At 41.2% G+C, this 19169-nt stretch overlaps 1 protein-coding gene across 2 annotated transcripts in view; it reads right to left on the bottom strand.

Annotated features, from left to right (window-relative positions):
• Positions 1–2967: 2967 nt before the first annotated feature.
• Positions 2968–19169, bottom strand: part of noxa1 (NADPH oxidase activator 1) — a 32355-nt gene continuing 16153 nt past the window's right edge. Inside the window, exons 6-16 of one of the 2 annotated variants that reach the window (XM_012856480.3) lie at positions 18757–18864; positions 17446–17505; positions 17323–17360; positions 17084–17222; positions 16068–16133; positions 13386–13473; positions 11271–11374; positions 7470–7630; positions 7225–7333; positions 3714–3837; positions 2968–3579 (exon numbers count right to left, since the gene is read on the bottom strand). In XM_012856480.3, the coding sequence (XP_012711934.1) occupies positions 3479–3579; positions 3714–3837; positions 7225–7333; positions 7470–7630; positions 11271–11374; positions 13386–13473; positions 16068–16133; positions 17084–17222; positions 17323–17360; positions 17446–17505; positions 18757–18864 (1098 nt within the window). In that variant the 3' untranslated portion in view covers positions 2968–3478. The remainder of the gene's footprint in view (positions 3580–3713; positions 3838–7224; positions 7334–7469; positions 7631–11270; positions 11375–13385; positions 13474–16067; positions 16134–17083; positions 17223–17322; positions 17361–17445; positions 17506–18756; positions 18865–19169) is intronic. The other variant, XM_036144706.1, reaches the window with a different exon arrangement.

The following is a 19169-nucleotide window of genomic DNA, read 5'->3' as shown; positions in this document are numbered from 1 at the left end:
ATGCACAAGTTAAGTTTCAACCTAAATTAAGTGAAGGGAGTCATTTTATCTGGAGACATTTAATCCTCTCCCCCTCAGACCTAAAACTTCCTCTCTGTGCAACTGTTAAGATAAGCTTGCACAGAAAATGCAGTTACTAACTTGTAGAAAGTGCTGAATAAGAATTAAACGTGCATGCAGAATATATTTGACCATTTCTTTTGCTGGCAAAGGTCTTTATGACAAGTTAGTCTCAATGAGATGTTCAAAAAGAGCATTCCACTTCCCCTGTTCACAATGCTAGTTCAGCTTCCATGCAGTAACTCAGCTGTTGGTAAGACTGAGCTCTTCTGGACAGAGATCTCAAAGGTTGTTTCTGGAAGCTGCAGTTCCTTACAGCTCCAAATGTACTGATGACCACTGGCACCACCGAGGCCTTGACCCTCTTCCTCCTCTGCTGGTCCCTGAGGGGTCCTAGCTGGTCGAGGGGTCCCCAGGTTCCTCCCTGTGAGGGGCCTGTCAATTAGCACTGCAAACAAGACTAGGATCTCACCAACACCTTCAACGCGTGTCACTTCTACCTCACTGATCACCGCCTCTTTCCTGTACCTTGCTTCAGCAGCTGCTTTTCCAAAACTTTGAGGCGTTTCTGACTGGTCTTTTTTATTTGTACACAGATGTTAAATTACTACGATAACTCTTTTACATTTTTTAATCATTCTTTTTTTGTGGCACCTGTGGCCTTTATTTGACAGTAGACTGACAGGAAATGGGATTTGAGAGAGGGGGGGGGAGACACGTGGCAAAGGTCCACAAGCCGGGACTCCACCTGGGATCGCCTTAACAAACACCGGTACCTGCCAACATGGGTTGCACGCTTTACACTTGTGCCAATTCAGTTAGGTTTTATCAAATTGCACCAATTCACACAGGTTGTTTTTAGGCATTTTACAGGACAAATAGGTCCATTCAACATCCACTCACATACAGGCCTGTTCAGTCCAAATCCGTTCAATTCTAACCCAATTCCATACTCTCCAATTCTATCGAAGGCAGCTAGATATTTAATTATCAAACTGCCATTAGTCAAAACATGGCTATCTGAAAATAAAATCAGCAGATTGCTATGAATACACAGCACAGAAAATATGCTACTGATTTATTTGGGCCTTTATTAAACTGTTTTCCTTTATCAATAGAAAAGCAAAGTGGTCCTATCTGAATTATTATTTTACTTGTGCCTTAAACGTATAATGTGTGGTTTTCCAGCCTGCCATCACTGTGTCTTTTCAGGAGATATAAACCTACTTGTCTCTTTGTGGACAGGATTTTCTTCCATCAACAGGCTGCTTTAACTCTGCCCATGAAGATAAAGTGACTCCCACTGATTCCTGCCCCTCTACCTGCAGCTGCGGCAGGAGAACGTAGGCGCTGACTCTGTTGCCTCAGGAGAGAAGTGCAGTAATTAGAGGCCTCTGTTTCATAAGCCTTTTCAGTGGAGCTCTCAGCAACTCTGACCAGTTTTTATATATATATATATTTACGTACCATTTGTGATGACAGCTAAAAGCACCTGACATTTTCTTTGCAGGCCGTTAATGACATACCCAGGAAACTACTCACTGCAGAGGAAGGGAGGTGTCCCATGCAGTTAATATGTTGACAAGTAGAGACTTAAACTATGTATAGTCCTCCATTCAAATGAGCACAAGGATGTGATGGAATATGACTCAACCATAATTGTATTAGATGCAGTTTATTAGCACTTGGTTGGACCCTATTTTTCTTTCCGAACAGCTTTATTTTACAAGACAGAGATTCAGCACGCTGTTAGAAACTTTCCCCAAAGTTTTTTTTTTCCCCATGTTGCAGAATGCCATTATACAGCTGTTATAGATCTGTCTGCTGCACATCCATGATGAGGAGCTCCTGTTCCACCACATCCTTAAGGTATTTTGATGAATTAACATCTAATGACTGTGCTGGCTGTTTAAGAACAATGGACTCACTGTCTTGTTCAAGGAACGAGTTTGGGATTATCTGAGCTTTGTGATATTGTATAATAATGCTGGTAATGAGTATCAGGAGATGGGAACAACTTCTGCAAATACCTGAGACGGTTGTGTGAGATCAGCAGTTTCTGAAAAACTCAGACCAGCCCATCTGGCACCGACTACCATATTGTTTAGAAATGCCCTTCCCTCTTGATTTGAGCCACCTCTGGCAGATTCATATTAAATAAGATTTTTAAATATACCTGCATGCTTCTTCTGACTGTAAGTATTATGTACGTTTTTGGAGCGGCCCAGCTAGAATCCCAAATGGAACTTGGTAGAGAATCTGTGCAGAGCGCTACCGATTAAGGTGATGCCACGGAGGCCTTCTAACCTGTCTGTAAGACAAATGATCTGATGTCTCATTCTTTTAATTCAGTCGGCAATTCTGTGCCTTTTGGTTGCCAGGGAAACAGGACTTGCCTGCTTGCACAGGGTCAAAAGTTAACTTGGTGTGTGGGGCTGTTTTCAAGAGTTGGGTTCAGGTGACATAACCTGATGTGTCATTGACAGGAAGTGAGACTGGCATGTCTTAAAACAATGTAAAAGATGTGTCATCTTGAAACAAAGCATTGTATGTGCATATGACAAATCAATGGAAAAATCTTTACTGGCATTACCTTCTAATTGATGAGCAGATTTTTAAATATCTGCTATTTTGATGATTTCTCTTTGATGAGGAGGAGCTCCAAACCTGAAGCTGGAAGCCACCTTGCCATCACCCTAATCTTTAGTTTCCTCCATAGATTCTCTTGAGAGAAAGAAATGCCTTCTCTGTTCATTACAATAATGGAAGATTTTTTTTCTATACAACTGATTAATTTGATGAAGAGATGTTGCTTTACTTTAAGATACCCCAGTCATATTTGTTGCACACTTACTCAATATTGATTTGTGAATTATAAAGTACTTTTACATTTCAGAAGAGACACAGTGAAGTATATCATACAGGTTTATTTTTTTAAACAACCATCCAAACACTTTTTAGTTATTGTTCATACGGCATGAAAACTGAGAAAATGTACAGTGATTTGAGTTTTCAGTACTGCCATTTGGCAAAATAAGGTAATGTGAAACAGTTTGAATATAAACATTCTCTTTGCAATAATGGATATTTTGAAAATGTATTTTTCCCCATTAAGATTCATGCAGCATGTGTGGGGTCATTTGTCTGTTTTCCAGAGTTACGTTTGCATTCAGGTTTGCTTTATACAAGCAAAGTATCAAAAGATGTATTCAGGAGCCTGAGGCTGGCGATGTAGAGGTTCACTGTGAGCCTCTGGGATTACAGAGGCCACCTCATCTAAAGTAATACAATGTGAGACATAAATAACTTAAATGAACATGAAGTCAGTTCAGAGTCTGTTTTGTTGTCTGTAAGGCTTTTAACAGGTCTATAGGTTAATGGGTTCATTAGAGACAACAACATCGATCCACATCTGCTGTCAAAACTCCTGAATGATGTTGTTGTTCTCCCTGTAGGCGAAGCAACACGGGAAGATGCCGATATTCCCTGCACAGTGTCCCTCCAGCCATTCCTGATTGACTACAAGGGAGTGAGGAAAAGACAGATGCACAGATGGTGAATACTGAGGAGGAAACAGCATGAAAACACACAAACAGCAGATTCAAGTTGCTTCCACTGGTTTGTCAGAGTGGCATTAATTTGCAGGGTCTCACCTTCACCCAGGATATCAATGGTGTCTCCTTCACTGAACTCTAAATCCTCCGGGCCTTGAGCTGCATAGTCATACAGCGCCACCATCTGGTAGAGGATGGTACGGTTTGCCAGGGCGTCTTCTCTCTAAGTGTAGAGACAGAAAATCGTGTCTCATGATAGAATTAGTTTGATAGATGGCATACATGTTTAGATGGATTCTCGGATTATTTCCATTTTACTGAGACACACAAAAAAGAAAATTCAAGAAGGAAAGCTGCCCTGATTTCATTCAGACTGAAAAATCATTCCAGGGACAACAAGGGTTTACACCAGGGCTTCAACCTTTTCCAGTCTAAAAAAAGAAGACCATCAGCCTAGCAACCAGTTGTTAATGCTCTGATGACAACTTATTGGTCCCAGATGAACATTCTCTCATCCTGGATAGAGAGGAATGTTGATTTGAGAGAGGACTAAAGGAGGCCATTGTTGTGAAGATAAATCACCTGTTGTTGAACAGGGATGAAGGCCTCCAGGTCCAGTTGTTCCCCTGTTACAATGCTGTTATTCTGAGTACAACTCAGTGCTCTGTTGGCTGATTCCCAGGGGGCTAACATCAGTTGTTGGGCTGATTGTCCTCTTTTGCATGTGAACCACCAGTTTTGATTGTCACAGTTAAACATTTTGATCATCTATGTGAAAAGGTACTGTTTAAGGCTGAGTTTACATGAAACCCCTTTAGACTGAAGAAGTCTCTTGGAGAAGAAGATTGGAGAAGACTTTTCAACAAAGAACAAGCAGTCCTGAGGACCAGCTCTTTTTACCAGAACATGATGTTCCTCCTGTCAATTGTAGGGGATGTTGCCCCTTTCTTGGGGGACTGAAGGGGAGCAACTAAAATGGGCATCTTTAACAGCTATTATAGTCATACAAAAACATCTAATAGAAAGTGAGACGTTCACACTTCTGAAAAAGAGAAATGTAAAAGTGATGATTTTAGCCAACAATGTATAATGTACAAAGAATATTCTATTCTTTGTCTTATTTTCCCTGTAACCATAAATAAGTGGGGCGGGGGCAGGTTCAGGACTAAATCTTTACTCCCCTGCAGTACCTCTGCGACCCCCATGTTTACATCTTTTTGCTCTGTCCTCAATTCATGTTACAGACCTTTTCTAAAAAGTGATTGTAACATAGTTTTCTTTTTTATCTACATAAAACAACCCATAAGGATAACGTGTACTTAGACATTGTGGTAATGATATGAAAATGTAAACATTAGGTACATGGGTGTGTACAGCTGTGGTTTATTGTTTAGTTGAAGCCCGTTTGGCATCAATCACAGCCTCATTCTTGGGTGTGCCTGTAGAGGCTTGGCACCCCTGCTTGGGGATGTTTTCCTCTACTTCCGTTTGGAGATTTTCTCAGGCTCATGAACCATTTCCCCGGTTCCTGGTGTAGATTGCCACAGCACAAGGCTGCCACCACAATGTTTCACAGGATGGTGGTTTAGACCAAATCATTTCTAGTTTTGATTCATCTGACTCGACTCTAGTCAGATTAATCGAGAATATTTTTACCCCAGGTCTGAAAATCCTATGGGTATTTTTAGTAGACTTGAAGCAGACTATGAGGTTTTAGTAAGGAATGGCTTCGGTATGATCACTCAATCATAAAGGCCTGGCAGGTGGAGTGTGCACACAATGGCTGACCTGGAGGATCATTTTACAAGGGAAGACTGAAACCCCGCCTAAGTGAGCCATGGGTTCAAAACCTCTCTAATCAATGCCCATCTTCCCTGATTCTGGTCAGGCAGGCAGATCTAGTGAGGATCCTGGTTGTTCCAGCAAAAAATATGGATATCAGTGGTTTTAAGGAGATTCAAAATTCCCAAAATGTATTATGTATTCTTCCCCAGATCTGTGCTTTGACGTGATCCAGTCTCAGAAGCCTAAAGATAATTTCTTTCACTTGATTGGTGGATTTAATTTGGTTTCTGCTTTGATTTACCCAATCATCTGAGAGAGCTTATATGGAAAAGCGTTTCATTCCAAATCATTAAAATAGTATTTCATGGAATCAAGTATCAAACGAGATCCGCTTGTGGATTGGTGCTGGGGCCGCAGGTAATCACATAATGATGTTTTACAGTAAAATGCGATCCAAAGTCTGCACATGCAGTCTTATTTGTAAACTCGACCGGATCCACTTCACTTTGCTTTTCATCAACTGACTTCCTGCATGAACGATCTGCTCCAGGGCCAGATCAACATTTCACTCTACCGTGGACAACAATATGCAAGGGCCCCATCATCACAACCCCAAGATCACCATGATCAGGCAAAATACAGAATAGATTACCATAATAAATAGTGAATATAATCTAATCTTCAATTTCTGTCATCAAGAGTATTTTGATCCACAAAATTAATGCTCATAGAAACATTAATGCACTACCTATTCTCTTATCAAGGACACTCACATATGATGCTATGAACACAAAACACCAGTGGCGTCTCTGGCATGATAAGTTAAGCGGGGCACAAAAACTCAACACCTATTAGCAGCAACAGATTTTTCCGTGATTAATACAACCTGACTTTGATCAATTTTAAATGAAACCGATATATTAGCATAAAACACCACACTAGAAATGCTATTTAGTATAAGCTAAATGTAATTAAATGTTTATACATAGGACAACCAGCACTAAATGGTTGTAATGTAAACGTAACATGTGCAATTCCAATATTTTTATTGGATGCGTGTTGGGCATGCGCATATATCTACTGCAGTACCCGTACCCACAACGCGACGCTTCGACATTCAGTGGAACCCCGGGCTAACAGGAAACACAATGGGCGCGTAACGTAAGCGCCGTGGCTCATGGCCACGTTTTTTAAAGCGTAAATTTAGACCGGATGCTGCAAAGAATGCTCCACAGCTGTGTGTTTCTGCACTGAGAAGAATTTTCGTTACATGGAAAGAACACCAAGTCGATGGCGCACCTTAGCCTTCCTTGCTCTAGTTGACAAACTGTGGTGAGAGGAAAGGCAGAGAGCTCACCAAAAATAAGTGCATCCCATCAATCAGCAGCGTCAACAAGGTGACTTCTACCACCTTGTGGCCGAACTGAGACTCGACTTTCAGAAGGGAACTTTGGCAGGGAATACACGAGAAAACGACATGCTGTGTCAAACAGGAGCATATACGCATCTGAAATTACAACTTAAATTTAATTTAGGCATCGCATTGTGTAAATCCATGTGTGTTTTTGCTCATAATATACATTTATTGACTGATTAAAATGAAAAGCTAAGCGTAGGACACGCATATGCTGCGCTTACATGCCTCCACGCGTCCGGTGTATTTCCTCCTCGATTTAGGTTTTGCGTAGCGTAAATATGTGTGTTGTACACACGTATTATGCTTCTAGTGTAAGTTTAAAGCTTTACCTTAGCATTAGGATACTGCTTTGCTGCGATAACACCTGGAACGCATCTGGTGTATTTCCTCGCCCCCTGCATATCTTACCTGACACCAAAGGGTGACTCTGCCAGCCTCAGTCACCTCCTGCACAGAGCGCCCTGGCTCCACCTCTCCAGGCAGAGGCGTCAGTACTCGGGACCCATGCTGTTTATGTCTGCAAAATGGAAAAGAAACCCCAATTGTTCCAGTTGCTAAGGGAAGAAATTAGTTATGGTGTCAGGAAACTCCGTAATGCTTTAAATACGGTCATCTCCTTTGAAATAGAGTTTGGATGTAAGGGATGTTTGTACCTGAGCCGCAGCTGAGATGCTGAATGGCCCACTTTCTCTGCGATTCGTTCCTTCAGTTCGTGGTACGGTGTATACAGAGGGACAGACAGAGCTATGTTGTAGGTGAAGTGGACTTTCACTACCACAGATCCTGCCTCTTCTCCTTGAGGGGATCCAGCCTGCTTAGAGGAACAGAAGGAAAACATACAATTAAAACATTCTACCACAATATAATTTTACTGTTAACAAAATACAGCTGACATGATATGTGCACACAAACTGTCAAACCATTTTCACTGCATTATCTCACTGATGACTGAGATTATGTAGCCATCAGTGAGATAATGTAGCTAGGGAGATTAGATTTACCTGCTATTGAGTTTAGATTTTGCTGGATGAGTTTCATTTTGGGGGATCCAACGGTGATCCCATGCCAGACAGGATATATGGTGGTCCCTCCAGTGAGTTCTGGATTAGGTGCTTTAAACATCGCTTCAGCTCAACTTGAATCTCCCCCAGATAACAGAGTTCCTCACCCCATCTCCAATGCTGAGTCAGGCCACCCTCTAGGGTCAGCACATTTTAGCCGTTTGTGTTCAGGAGCTCGTTCTTACAGTCATGATCCGGATCACCTGACCATAGATGAGGGACTGACTGGTAAATCTGACTGGTGAATCAAGAGCTTTTTATCTCAGCCTTTCTTTACCAAAAACAGACCAGGGTCCCACCTGCATTATTTTAGACAAAGCCCCAATCTGTCAGTCCATCTGACCCCCCCACCACCACCACCACTTGGGTGTGGTGGGAATGGCACAAGTTTTTTTCCCCAGCCTGATGGCTTTTCTCAGGTGGCGGTTAATATTCAGTTTTGTTTGTTTACAAGTACGATGTTTAAGATCAGTTATAGTATCTTAAAAATTGTGGCAACCCTGTAAACAGTTTTCACCTTGGTTTACTGCACAGTGCCAGCCGGAGCTGCAGTAATCTCTCCAAGCAGATGTCTTTTTCCCCACCAATATTTTTCTACTGTTATTTCTGACAGTTCAAATCTGTCTACATGTACACAGACCCTCTCCATCGTCTGTCATTATACCAATCCCTCCTTTCTGGTCACAAGGACCGCAGACATGTATAAGTGTGACTTGCACCAGACTTTCAAATGTAACGTATAGACCCAAAAACTGTGCCCATTATCAGTTTCAGCATTGACAAAGCTCTTTGCTGGTAGTAAGTATTTAGATTTGCATATCTTACTCCCATTGGTCATTAGCATCTGATCTGCATATTCATGAAGGCACACACACGCAAAAAAGTTTGCACCCATTGTTCTGCTCATTTTACACCAAACTGCTTTACCTGACAAGATCAGCTTTGCACACACTAGTTTGCATGTGTTTTAATACATGCAAACCTTGTGAAGATCAGACCCCAAGATCCTTGAACTCAGACATAAATTATTTGATATTGGAAAATACTAATGACAGCACAAAACCCAAGGCCCATGCCAAACTAAATCAATGTTCCTTTTACACATTTTAAAAGAATCTTGTGAATCAGCCAAATGTAGTTCTGGAGGATGAAAGAAAGTATATGATAGTTGATATTTCTCCTGTGAACAGAGAGAACGCAGACTGAATAGCTGGAAAGACTAAACAGATCTACTTGTACCGGACCCTTCATTGCCTGACATGTGAGAAAACTCTTATTCTATTGTGAATTCTGAAATCATTGGGAAGGCAGTGTAACTTAAAAAGTAGTTGTGATCTTGCTTGTCTGATTGTGTTATTAACTTGGCTGCAGAATAATGTATGCCCTGTAACTTCAAAGGCAAGCATTGTCTGGCATCACAATGGTCTAAACTTGAGAGACAAGATGCTTTGAAGACTAACATTTATTAATCAAAACCATAATTTACATTAAATTACAGCATTTTGTGTAAACTCACTGCAGTAACATTGAAATGTGTACCAAATTGTACAAAAGCCTTATTTACGATAGCTGAATGAATTCCATGCCAAGCAGAGAGTTAATAAAAAAAGTTCAAAATATTGTAATTTCAAAGAGTTGAATTTCAACACATGAACTTTACACTAATGATGGCATCTCTAACAGCTCTTTGACTGCATCCAGCTTCCCAGAACCTGACTACTGGTAGCTTCAGCCAGCCCACTGTTAACATTTAAAATCAAGGGACTCTTTGGTTTTCTTTGCATTATTGCTTTACTTGTCCTGCTTAAAGACTGTATACATCTGCATCAGATTCAGTGACTAGTTTAAAACACTTGACTCTAGAATAATTAGTAGCCTTCTTCCTTTGTTCTTGCGTTAACACTGTGTCCTCAGCAACTGGGGTAATGAAGGGGCTCCTCAGATCCCTTCTCTGATTACAAATACTTCTAATCTCCTCAGAAACCGACTCAAAATCTGGATGGATGGGTTTGGGGGCTGTCATTGCGGGGATCAGGGCAGGGGGTTGGGGTATGGACCAGGTTTGACCAGGATGGCACAGTGTTCTGCCCTGGTCTCAGCAAGTGCCGGTTTGCTCTCCTCCACCCTGTTGAAGGGGATCATCTCCCCTCTGGAAGATCAGGACCATAGGATGTGTGGGGCGAGTGCATGTGCAACATCTATTTTCGTGTGCTTTGTCATGAGCATTTGAATGTGTGGGGGCAATAGGGTGGGATCGTGATTGTGACTATGACCTTGTCTCTTTTTCAGGCTGGGTTTTGGACTATCCCCTCTCCTGGGACATATCAGGTCTCCACTGTCTGGAGTCCAGCAGACTCCAAGGATAACTTGCACTCTTTTCCCTCCATTTTTGTCACCTTTTCTCCCTTTTAGCATTTTGTCTCTTTTCCTTTCTTTTTCTTTTACCTTCCCATTTCTGTGTTCATTGAACTTGAAATAATCCCAAAATAATATCCAGTAAAGTTTTTAGCGCATATTATATATATATATATATATATATATATATATATATATATATATATCATGTGGAGCACTACAGAGAAGCAGTAATGTTCCACTATTGAAAGTAAATCTGTTGGGATCTCTTTGACATTAAGATAGCAATTATTAGGTAGACAGCCAGACAGAACAAGTAAAAAATAAAATAAAATAACCGAAAAGAATTATTCAGCTGTGACCTGACACACTGCACCTTGTGTTCAGTTAGTTAATTATTATTCTTTAATAAGGGGAGACGTGGCACAGAGGTTAGGGAGTTCGTCTTGCAATTGGCGGGTTGCCAGTTCGATCCCCCGCACTGACTGTCTCTGTTGTTGTGTCCTTGGGCAAGACACTTCACCCGCATTGCCTGCTGGCGGTGGTCAGAGGGCCCAGTGGCGCCGGTGCATGGCAGCCTCGCCTCTGTCAGTGTGCCCCAGGGCAGCTGTAGCTACTAACATACCTCACCACCGTCAGGGTGTGAATGGGTGAATGACTGACTGTAGTGTAAAGCGCTTTGGAGGTCGTCAAGACTAGTTAAAGCGCTATACAAGTACAAGCCATTTACCATTTAATAAATTAAATAAGCAATCAAATAAACATCCTGTCAAATTGACTATTCAACTCACAGAAAGAGGATATTTATATCCTTTGCGTGCAGTACTTCCTACTTTATTGAACATTATTGTGACATAATTGGGACATCTCTATTTCTTTGCCTGATACTTTCTCTGAGAAAATAAGTTCTTAAGTCAGCAAAAAAATCCATCTATATTTAGATCAGACATGAAGTGAAGGAGAGCAAAGTCCCTGGTGTGTGTGTGTGTGTGTGTGTGTGTGTGTGTGTGTGTGTGTGTGTGTGTGTGTGTGTGTTACCTGACTGCTGGCTGCGTTGGCTGTGTACCTGGGGGGCCCTGAGGCTGACTGTGCGTGGGTGGCAGTATTGTAGGATGGAGGCGGAGTCTCGGTGGAAGGACTCACTGCAGGGAAAACACAGTACGGTCACATTCTGCGTGAAGTCAGTCAGATAAATCTTTTTATAGATATGGATATCTATAAAAAGATATAAATAAATCTATTGTAAAGCAGTGTTGTTGTTAGTTCCACCCAGATGAAGCAGCTCATTGATATAAACAACATGGAATTTTCTTCTTTCATATCCAAATCATGGCAGTGTTGAAGCTGTGCGCCACTATTTTATGGCACTTGCTAACCTCTTTCCGCAACCCATAGATTTTAGGATTCCTTGTATTTATTTCATTAGACCCATGTCAATGTTCTCTGCATTAAAACATCATGATGTCGTGTATTTTCTGAAAAGCCCATACATTTTTAAACTAGATGAAGGGAGACCATATTGTTCAAAAATTCTAAATGGGCGGCTAAGGAAGCAAAAGGCCTGTCTTTAATCGAGAATGTTGGAGACTTTTGAAACAGAAATTGTCACAATAACAATCCGGTGTTGTTGGACACCTTGTAACCCATCAAAGAGACTAACCCAGGTTGGATCCCCAAAGCCCAGAACATCTTAGGTGATGGGAGGACTGGAATCAATGTCCATCCATCCATCCATCCATCTTCTTCTGCTTATCCGGGCTCGGGTCGCAGGGGTAGCAGCTTCAGTAGGGAGGCCCAGACGTCCCTCTCCCCAGCCACTTGGGCCAGCTCCTCTGGGGGAATCCCAAGGCGTTCCCAGGCCTACCGAGAGACATAGTCCCTCCAGTGTGTCCTCGGTCTTCCCCTGGTCCTCCTCCCGGTGGGACGTGCCCGGAACACCTCACCAGGGAGGCGTCCAAGGAGGCATCCTAACCAGATGCATGAGCCACCTCAAATGGCTCCTCTAGACGTGGAGGAGCAGCGGCTCTACTCTGAGTTCTCCCCGGATGACTGAGCTCCTCACCCTATCTCTTATATCTCGTATACAAAGCTTTGCCTTTTGGCTTAGCTCTCTCTTCACCACAACGGACCAGTACAGTGCCCGCTTCACACCAGCGGGCGCTGGAAGCAATGTAAAATGGCAAAATAGCAGTGTACAAAGTAATTTCTTAAAGGCAGGTGTTATGCATGACAGATATTTCCCTACCACAACTAAATTGAATGAGAAGATCATCAACTCAGTTCTAAATTAAATGATGGCACGGTGAGGCCAGTAATGTTGGTAGTTAGGACCAATCTCTGCAGTGCTGCTGCAGCAGGCTTTAGGACGCTGAAGGACATACTGTTTCTCATTCTTCTACTTTCTCTTACTACTCTATTATGCGCTCTATTGCTGCCTTTAAAAACATCTTTATTCTCTTTGCAGAAGTTCCATTTAATCTGGTGTTCCTATTTGGCTGTGTCATCTCCCTGGAGTAGCTATCACATAGGTAATTGCTGCCAATAACATCATATAAAGAGAATACAGCTGCCCCGTCTTTCTGCAACACTAATCCCAATGAAATTGGGACATTTTGTAAAATGTAAATTTTAACATGTGTACCGGGGGTGAGAACTGAGGAGTTGAACGGTTGAAGCTTTAGAGGGGAAATTCGGGGGACTGCTGGCACATCCACCTGGTACCATTATACCTTTACTACAAAGCCACACTGTTGTTACCAGTGCAGAATATGGCTTGGCATCTTGCTGAAATGAGCTGGACGTCCCTGAAAGAGATGTTGCTGTGATGGCAATGTATGCTGCTCCTAATCCTGGATGTACTTTCCAGCATTAATAGTGCCTTCACAGATTTGTCTGCCCTATCTTCTTAAACCGCCAGTATTTCATGGAAGATGGTTGCTATACTGACCGAGGTTCTGCTGGAGGTTTCTGTTACAAAGGAAAGGTTGTTTTCCCACTGTCACCACATGAATGCTCCGTAAAAAAGGTTGCAGTGAAGTCATTGACTTGATGCAATCAGCCGAGTTTCCTCAGATTGAAAACACCCAACTGGGATAAATTATCTACTGAAGAAGTGCCGTTTCAAGCCAAGATCAGCAGGAGTGTGAGCTTTACCCCGAGGAGGAGCTGCAGAGCTTCGCTGGGTCGGTGGGCGACTTGGTGGCTTGAGTTCTGGTGGGAGGGGGATCCCACTGGGAAGATGCTGTTGAAGAAACCCAGAAAAGTGAAGAATTAGACTTTTTTTGTTTAGTTTTTAAACATGTCCTGTCAGGCAGTGTATCATTAAAAATTGCTGTCTTAATACCAAAGAGATTCCAACAGATTTAACTTTCACAAGTGGAGAATTCCTTTTTTTTTCTATAGTACTCTGCTCGATTTATATATGCATAAAGCTCCATTAGATTTTATTCTGGGACTATTTCATGTTCAATGGACACAAAAACAGAAAGGCAAAAGAGCGAAACGGATGAGATGAAATACTAAAAAGGTAAAAAATATAGAGGTGCAGAAAAGGAGAAAACAAGATAATATCCTCAGAGTCTGCTTCTACACCTGCTAAGAGATATAAAGAGAAAAGTAAAAAGCTGATAAAGTATTACAGGTACAAACAACCAAGAACTTGATAACATCACTGAAAAATACATAGCATTATTTAATACAAGATGTCTAAAGTGACACCTAAAGATAATAGGGTTTTTTGCATAAAAGTGAGTCTGTAAGCACCTGAATCCAAGCACCTGTAGGTGTTTGCAAGAGTACACTTGTATATGTAGGTTTATCCATAAGAAAAATACTCAAAAGTAGTTGTGTGAGCCAAAGACGGATTGCCGAGGCAAACTCCGGGGAAACCAGAACCCCATCAAACCTGACCTATCCGGTCCATACTCCGGCCCCAACTCCCTACCCAGATGACCCACGATTCCATCCACCCTGAGATGGGGCCAACATGGAACCCCACACACCGTGAGACTCTGCCTCCCCCACACCTGTCGCTTCATAATCCGGGGCAGAGTGGAAGTTCCAGCCCCAGCTCCAGCCGAACCCCAGGATCCAACGCCCAGCCCCGAGCTCGACCAGGCCCAAGCTTCGAAAGGCAATCGCAGAACAGGGGTGTGAGAAAAAGCGCCTGCCTCTGCCCGCTCAAGTGCCATGTTGTTGCATGTTGTTCTGAAGTGCATTAAAAAAAATAGGAGGGCCTAGAGGGGGGCACGCAGCGCTGCCCACCCCATGCACCCCACCCAGAACACTCAATATCTAAATGCGAATGGGGCAGAAGCCTACACAATCAGCACACTCCTCCCCCGATGCCTTTTCCCCTCCCCCAATTCTTGGCTTACCTATGTGTGTTGCAGGAATGTTATAAATGAAAGTGCCTAAGATGTAAAATTAAATTGGGGCCAAGGACCTCACACGACAGCGGGGCTGGGAAATCTTCCCCGCTCCCCAGCAACGGCCCCACACTCCAAGGTTCTACATGTGTGGCAGCGTGTTGGAACAGGCAGAGGGAGGCGTCTGGGGACGGGGAGGAATGACTGGGGCACAACATGCCCTCCCAGGAAGCCAGCTCCCCCACTGGCTCCGATAGGTACCCCTGTTTTCCAAAAACCTCCCGGGAGAGGGAGGCACTACCAGCTGTGCCACCAGAGTCTGCGGGGCTCGAGAACCAACTGTAAACCAAAACCAACACCCCACCCCCCGGACCATCCGACCGCCATACTACAATGCCTAGCCTGTTCTCGTCTGATTATTAGACTTATTTAACTTCATCGGACTTGTCTGGATCTGTTTAACCATTCCAGTCCAGTGATGTATGTAGGACCAGCTCTACCATATTTAAAAATAAATACAGAAATAAATAAATGCTCAATAAATAAATAAGCATACAATTAATTGCCACCAAAAATACAATAAACAAATAAATGTAGGTAGAAATTTAATTATACAGTGAGACAAAAATGTACATGTCTCTTTTAATTAGCTTCTTTATTCATTCGCCTTTGTAATAATTACCTCATTTATTTATTGTCTGTTATAATCTTCAACTTTATTTATTAATAACTTTTTTTTATTATTTTGTTAATTCTTCCAGTCTATTAGCAGCTTCCCTTAAGAGGTCGGACACTGAACGTCTGCCTGCTGAGTTTGAAATTACTAAGCAATGCTTTAGTGCGGGGAAAAGCCATGTAGATTCGACCGATGCAATAAAATGCTAACAACCAATGGGCAGAAGTTGAGCCCTTAAGACATAGCCCCTCCTCATTTGCATAATGAGGCAGAAATGCATACAGAAATGTAAAAAAGGACAGGCGGAAATGTAAAAAGGACAGGCACAAATAAATAGCGCCACAGAAATATATAGGGTAAAAAATACAAAGAATAAAACAGACAAAAATGTTATAACATGTACATAAATAAATACTGAAAAAAAATAAGTAATTAATAAAGTTGAAGATTATAACAGACAATAAATAAGGTAATTATTACAAAGGTGAATAAATAATTAAGCTAATTAAAAGAGATATATACATTTATGTCTCACTGTGTAATTTAATTTCTACCTACATTTATTTGTTTATTGTATTTTTGGTGGCAATTAATTGTATGCTTATTTATTGAGCATTTATTTATTTCTGTATTTATTTTTAAATATGGTAGAGTTGGTCCTCCATAGTGATGGACAGTCTTAGAATGAATGAAGACATTAAAGGTCTACTACACTAAATACTGGTTAATGAGCATGAACCATGAAAGTCAAAGCATCAATGAACATTTACTATGAAAATGGACAAACTTTACATTCTTCCTGCTCCTGGATTTCTTGACGTCTGCAGGTTCAAGAAGTGACAATGGCAGGAGTCCTCTCTAAAAGCAAAAAGAGGCCAAATCAGAACCACCCACAATGATCAAAGAATACAGTTAAGCTCAAATTTAAGTTTAGTTTTTTTCTTGTTTCTGAAGATAACATCAAAGGAGTATTAATGTTTAAAAAAGTGTTAATTTCCAGTTAATTGAAACGAGGCATTTCCAAAATTATTTATACCATACTCGGCGGAAATGATGAGTATTACACCAAGCTTCAAACCCTTCTGTCAGGATGTGGGGGTTGTTTGTAGGACCAAATTGCCAACAGGAATTTACAAGCATCATGATGAAAATAAGGATTTAATGACAAAGGTAAACTCACAATAAGACACAGGTAAGTCAGGTCTTGAATGGAAGCCAATAGAAGACATGGTGAATGTAATGAAAGAATCCAGCAACAGGAAGTGAGAACAAATAAATAAATAAACTCAGGTGGTGATGAAAGGTGACCAGTGAACCAGATGAGCTCATCACCTAGGATGAGGAGCAGCTGAGGCAGGTTAAACGCAGAGCAGCTGAAGGAGGGAGACTAGTTAACTTTAGCAGAGAGGAAACGAAGATACAAGAAACTCGGGAAAAATAAGAGAACCAACCACACCTTCTCATAGAAAATGTCCACAATCACCAAGCAACTGCATTTGATTAGGTTTTGACTTTGTTCTTTGTTACATATGTACAGTAGCGGCTTAAAAAATATTTTGGAAAAATTCAACTGTGTGCTTTTCATTTAAGGTAAAGTTCAACTAATATAGTAGAACTCAAAAATTTATTTGAAAATGCACATATTGTTTTAATATACTTTTATCCCATCCGTATGTGTTGTTGCATTATTTTATTACATTCTCTTATAGAAATAAACTGAATTGAACCGAGTAAAGGAAGTTTACTGTGAGTTTACCTTTGTCTTGAGAAAGACAAAAACTCCCAGACCCTAATAGATTTCTCCTCACCTGTCCATCGTGTATGACATTTATCATTCCATCTCTGTCCTCTTCTCCAAACAGGAACACCATGGCCCCTCCGGGCACAGTCAGCTGTCCTGGGCCCCGAGCCATGTAAGGAACTCGCACACGCATGTATCGGGACTCTCTAACATAAAAGACAATCATTATTAAATCATATGGATCTGAAGTGGCATTACCCTCACTGCTCATTTTAACGTTTTCTGTAGGATCATGTGAAGACTTACTGAGCTCCATCTGTTTTAGGCTCATAGAAACCAGGTTTCTGTGCAGGAAGTACAATTAAAACATGGACTTAGTGACTGACTGAAAGGCTGAAGTGTCATCAGATTTAAAGGCATAAGACTTACCTGCTGCCTCAGAGGTTCAAAGCCTCCAAAGTCATCATTAGGAATCATGGAAGAAATCACCTGTAGATCACAGCACCAAACAGTTAGAAATACTGAATGAGACTCCAAGCATTCAAATCTGCCTGAAATCTCATTTCTAAATATTCATGTGAATATCTGATATTTTTATTACTGTGAAATAATTTCATTAGTTCATAGTCATTAAGTACAGAATCCATTTCTTTGGAGAACCTGTGCAGTGAAACCTACTTGCCCTGAGAAGGCCTAACCAGTGGATTGGAAGTGTCTGCTGAACTTGCTTTACTCGGACATTCTCAGGTACTCACAGTACTGTGGATACTGAACACGTGGAGCCATTTATTGTTTACATTTACCTTCCAAGCAGTCAGATTATCACGTGATCTTTTCAATTAGTCTTGATCAATGGTGCCCCAGGCTTTCTGGAAGTATTTGAGAGTTCGTCTTTGAAATTTGGAGGGATTTAAATTAATACGTATTGCATTGAATTACATTACAATGACCTGATTAAACTCGGACTTGTGATTCGTTCAGGTAGAAAACATCAAGGAATGTGTGAGAGTTTTGGTCAAATATAATAGACGGTTTAACAAAGACCTAATGTTGGGTCGGATTATTGGACTTTGTGTAAACTGAATCTACTAAAACAAAACAACATTGTTTGGCAGACAGGATAAAAGACTTTAGCCCCCTTAATGAGATTCCTATAAAAACTCTTTGCTAAACATGCGGCATGGAAGGTTGGTTTTCCTGTCCACTATGGCTCTACGCTCATCCAGGAGGAGTGAATGCTGCTTGTCAATAACTCAATGTAATGTGCTGGGCTTCCTTAGCTAGAAAACCTTTCGACTAATTTAAATAGTGAACAGAATTTGACTGAATTGTTTGGTAAAAAATGATCAATTGAAATTTATGTACTTGGAATCTGTCTGTATGATTGGCTTGAACTGACTTTTGTGTTGTGAATTTGCGAGATATAAATAAATAAATCTAATTGAATGAGAAATCTGCATTTTCAATTCTTTATTTTTTTTCCATACTTATTACCAAGACAATGCCTAGTGAAAATTAGTTATTTTTCTTTTGCACAGGAGCCAAGAACCTACTGACAGTGTTATGTCTGTACAGCTCACAGGCATGCAGCATACATACGGTTAGGCAGGAAGAATGGTGGTCATATGACATACCCAACTACCAGGGATGAGTTTTCTCTCTCTTGAAAACTTCAAATGGGACTAATCTATACTGATGATAGATCATGCATATCCAACATTCTCCTGAAGGACACATCACCTTCGCCTTCCCCAGGAAGTCTCTCTGGTGCAGTTGCTCAATCTCCTGTTTCCTGGGACGAAACACCAACCCTTCTGGTACCATCAAAGGGTTCAAGGCCTCCTTTCTCTGGTAACAAAAGCACAAAGTAGTGACAGTTTAGTGCATCACTCCCTCTTAAATTGTGTGTGTGATGCACATCTCTATAACAGAATAATTTAGGTATATACGCAGGAGCAGGTTTATAAGATGCTCTAAGTCTAAAACATCATTTGAGCAGATTTATAGTTGATCAAATCATGTAATTTTAATACTCAAGTTTTACAAAAAGTAGAATAGCGTGATCGTTTATTGCATTCTGAACAATCCTTATTGTCCTTTTTTGGAGTGTTATTAAAAAGGCAATACGTTTGATTTATAACAATTCCCCCAGA

This window comes from Fundulus heteroclitus, chromosome 12 (assembly GCF_011125445.2).
Source record: "Fundulus heteroclitus isolate FHET01 chromosome 12, MU-UCD_Fhet_4.1, whole genome shotgun sequence".
Taxonomy (NCBI): domain Eukaryota; kingdom Metazoa; phylum Chordata; class Actinopteri; order Cyprinodontiformes; family Fundulidae; genus Fundulus; species Fundulus heteroclitus.
Note: the sequence above shows the minus strand (reverse complement) of the source record. Positions and strands in the feature narration are given on the sequence as shown.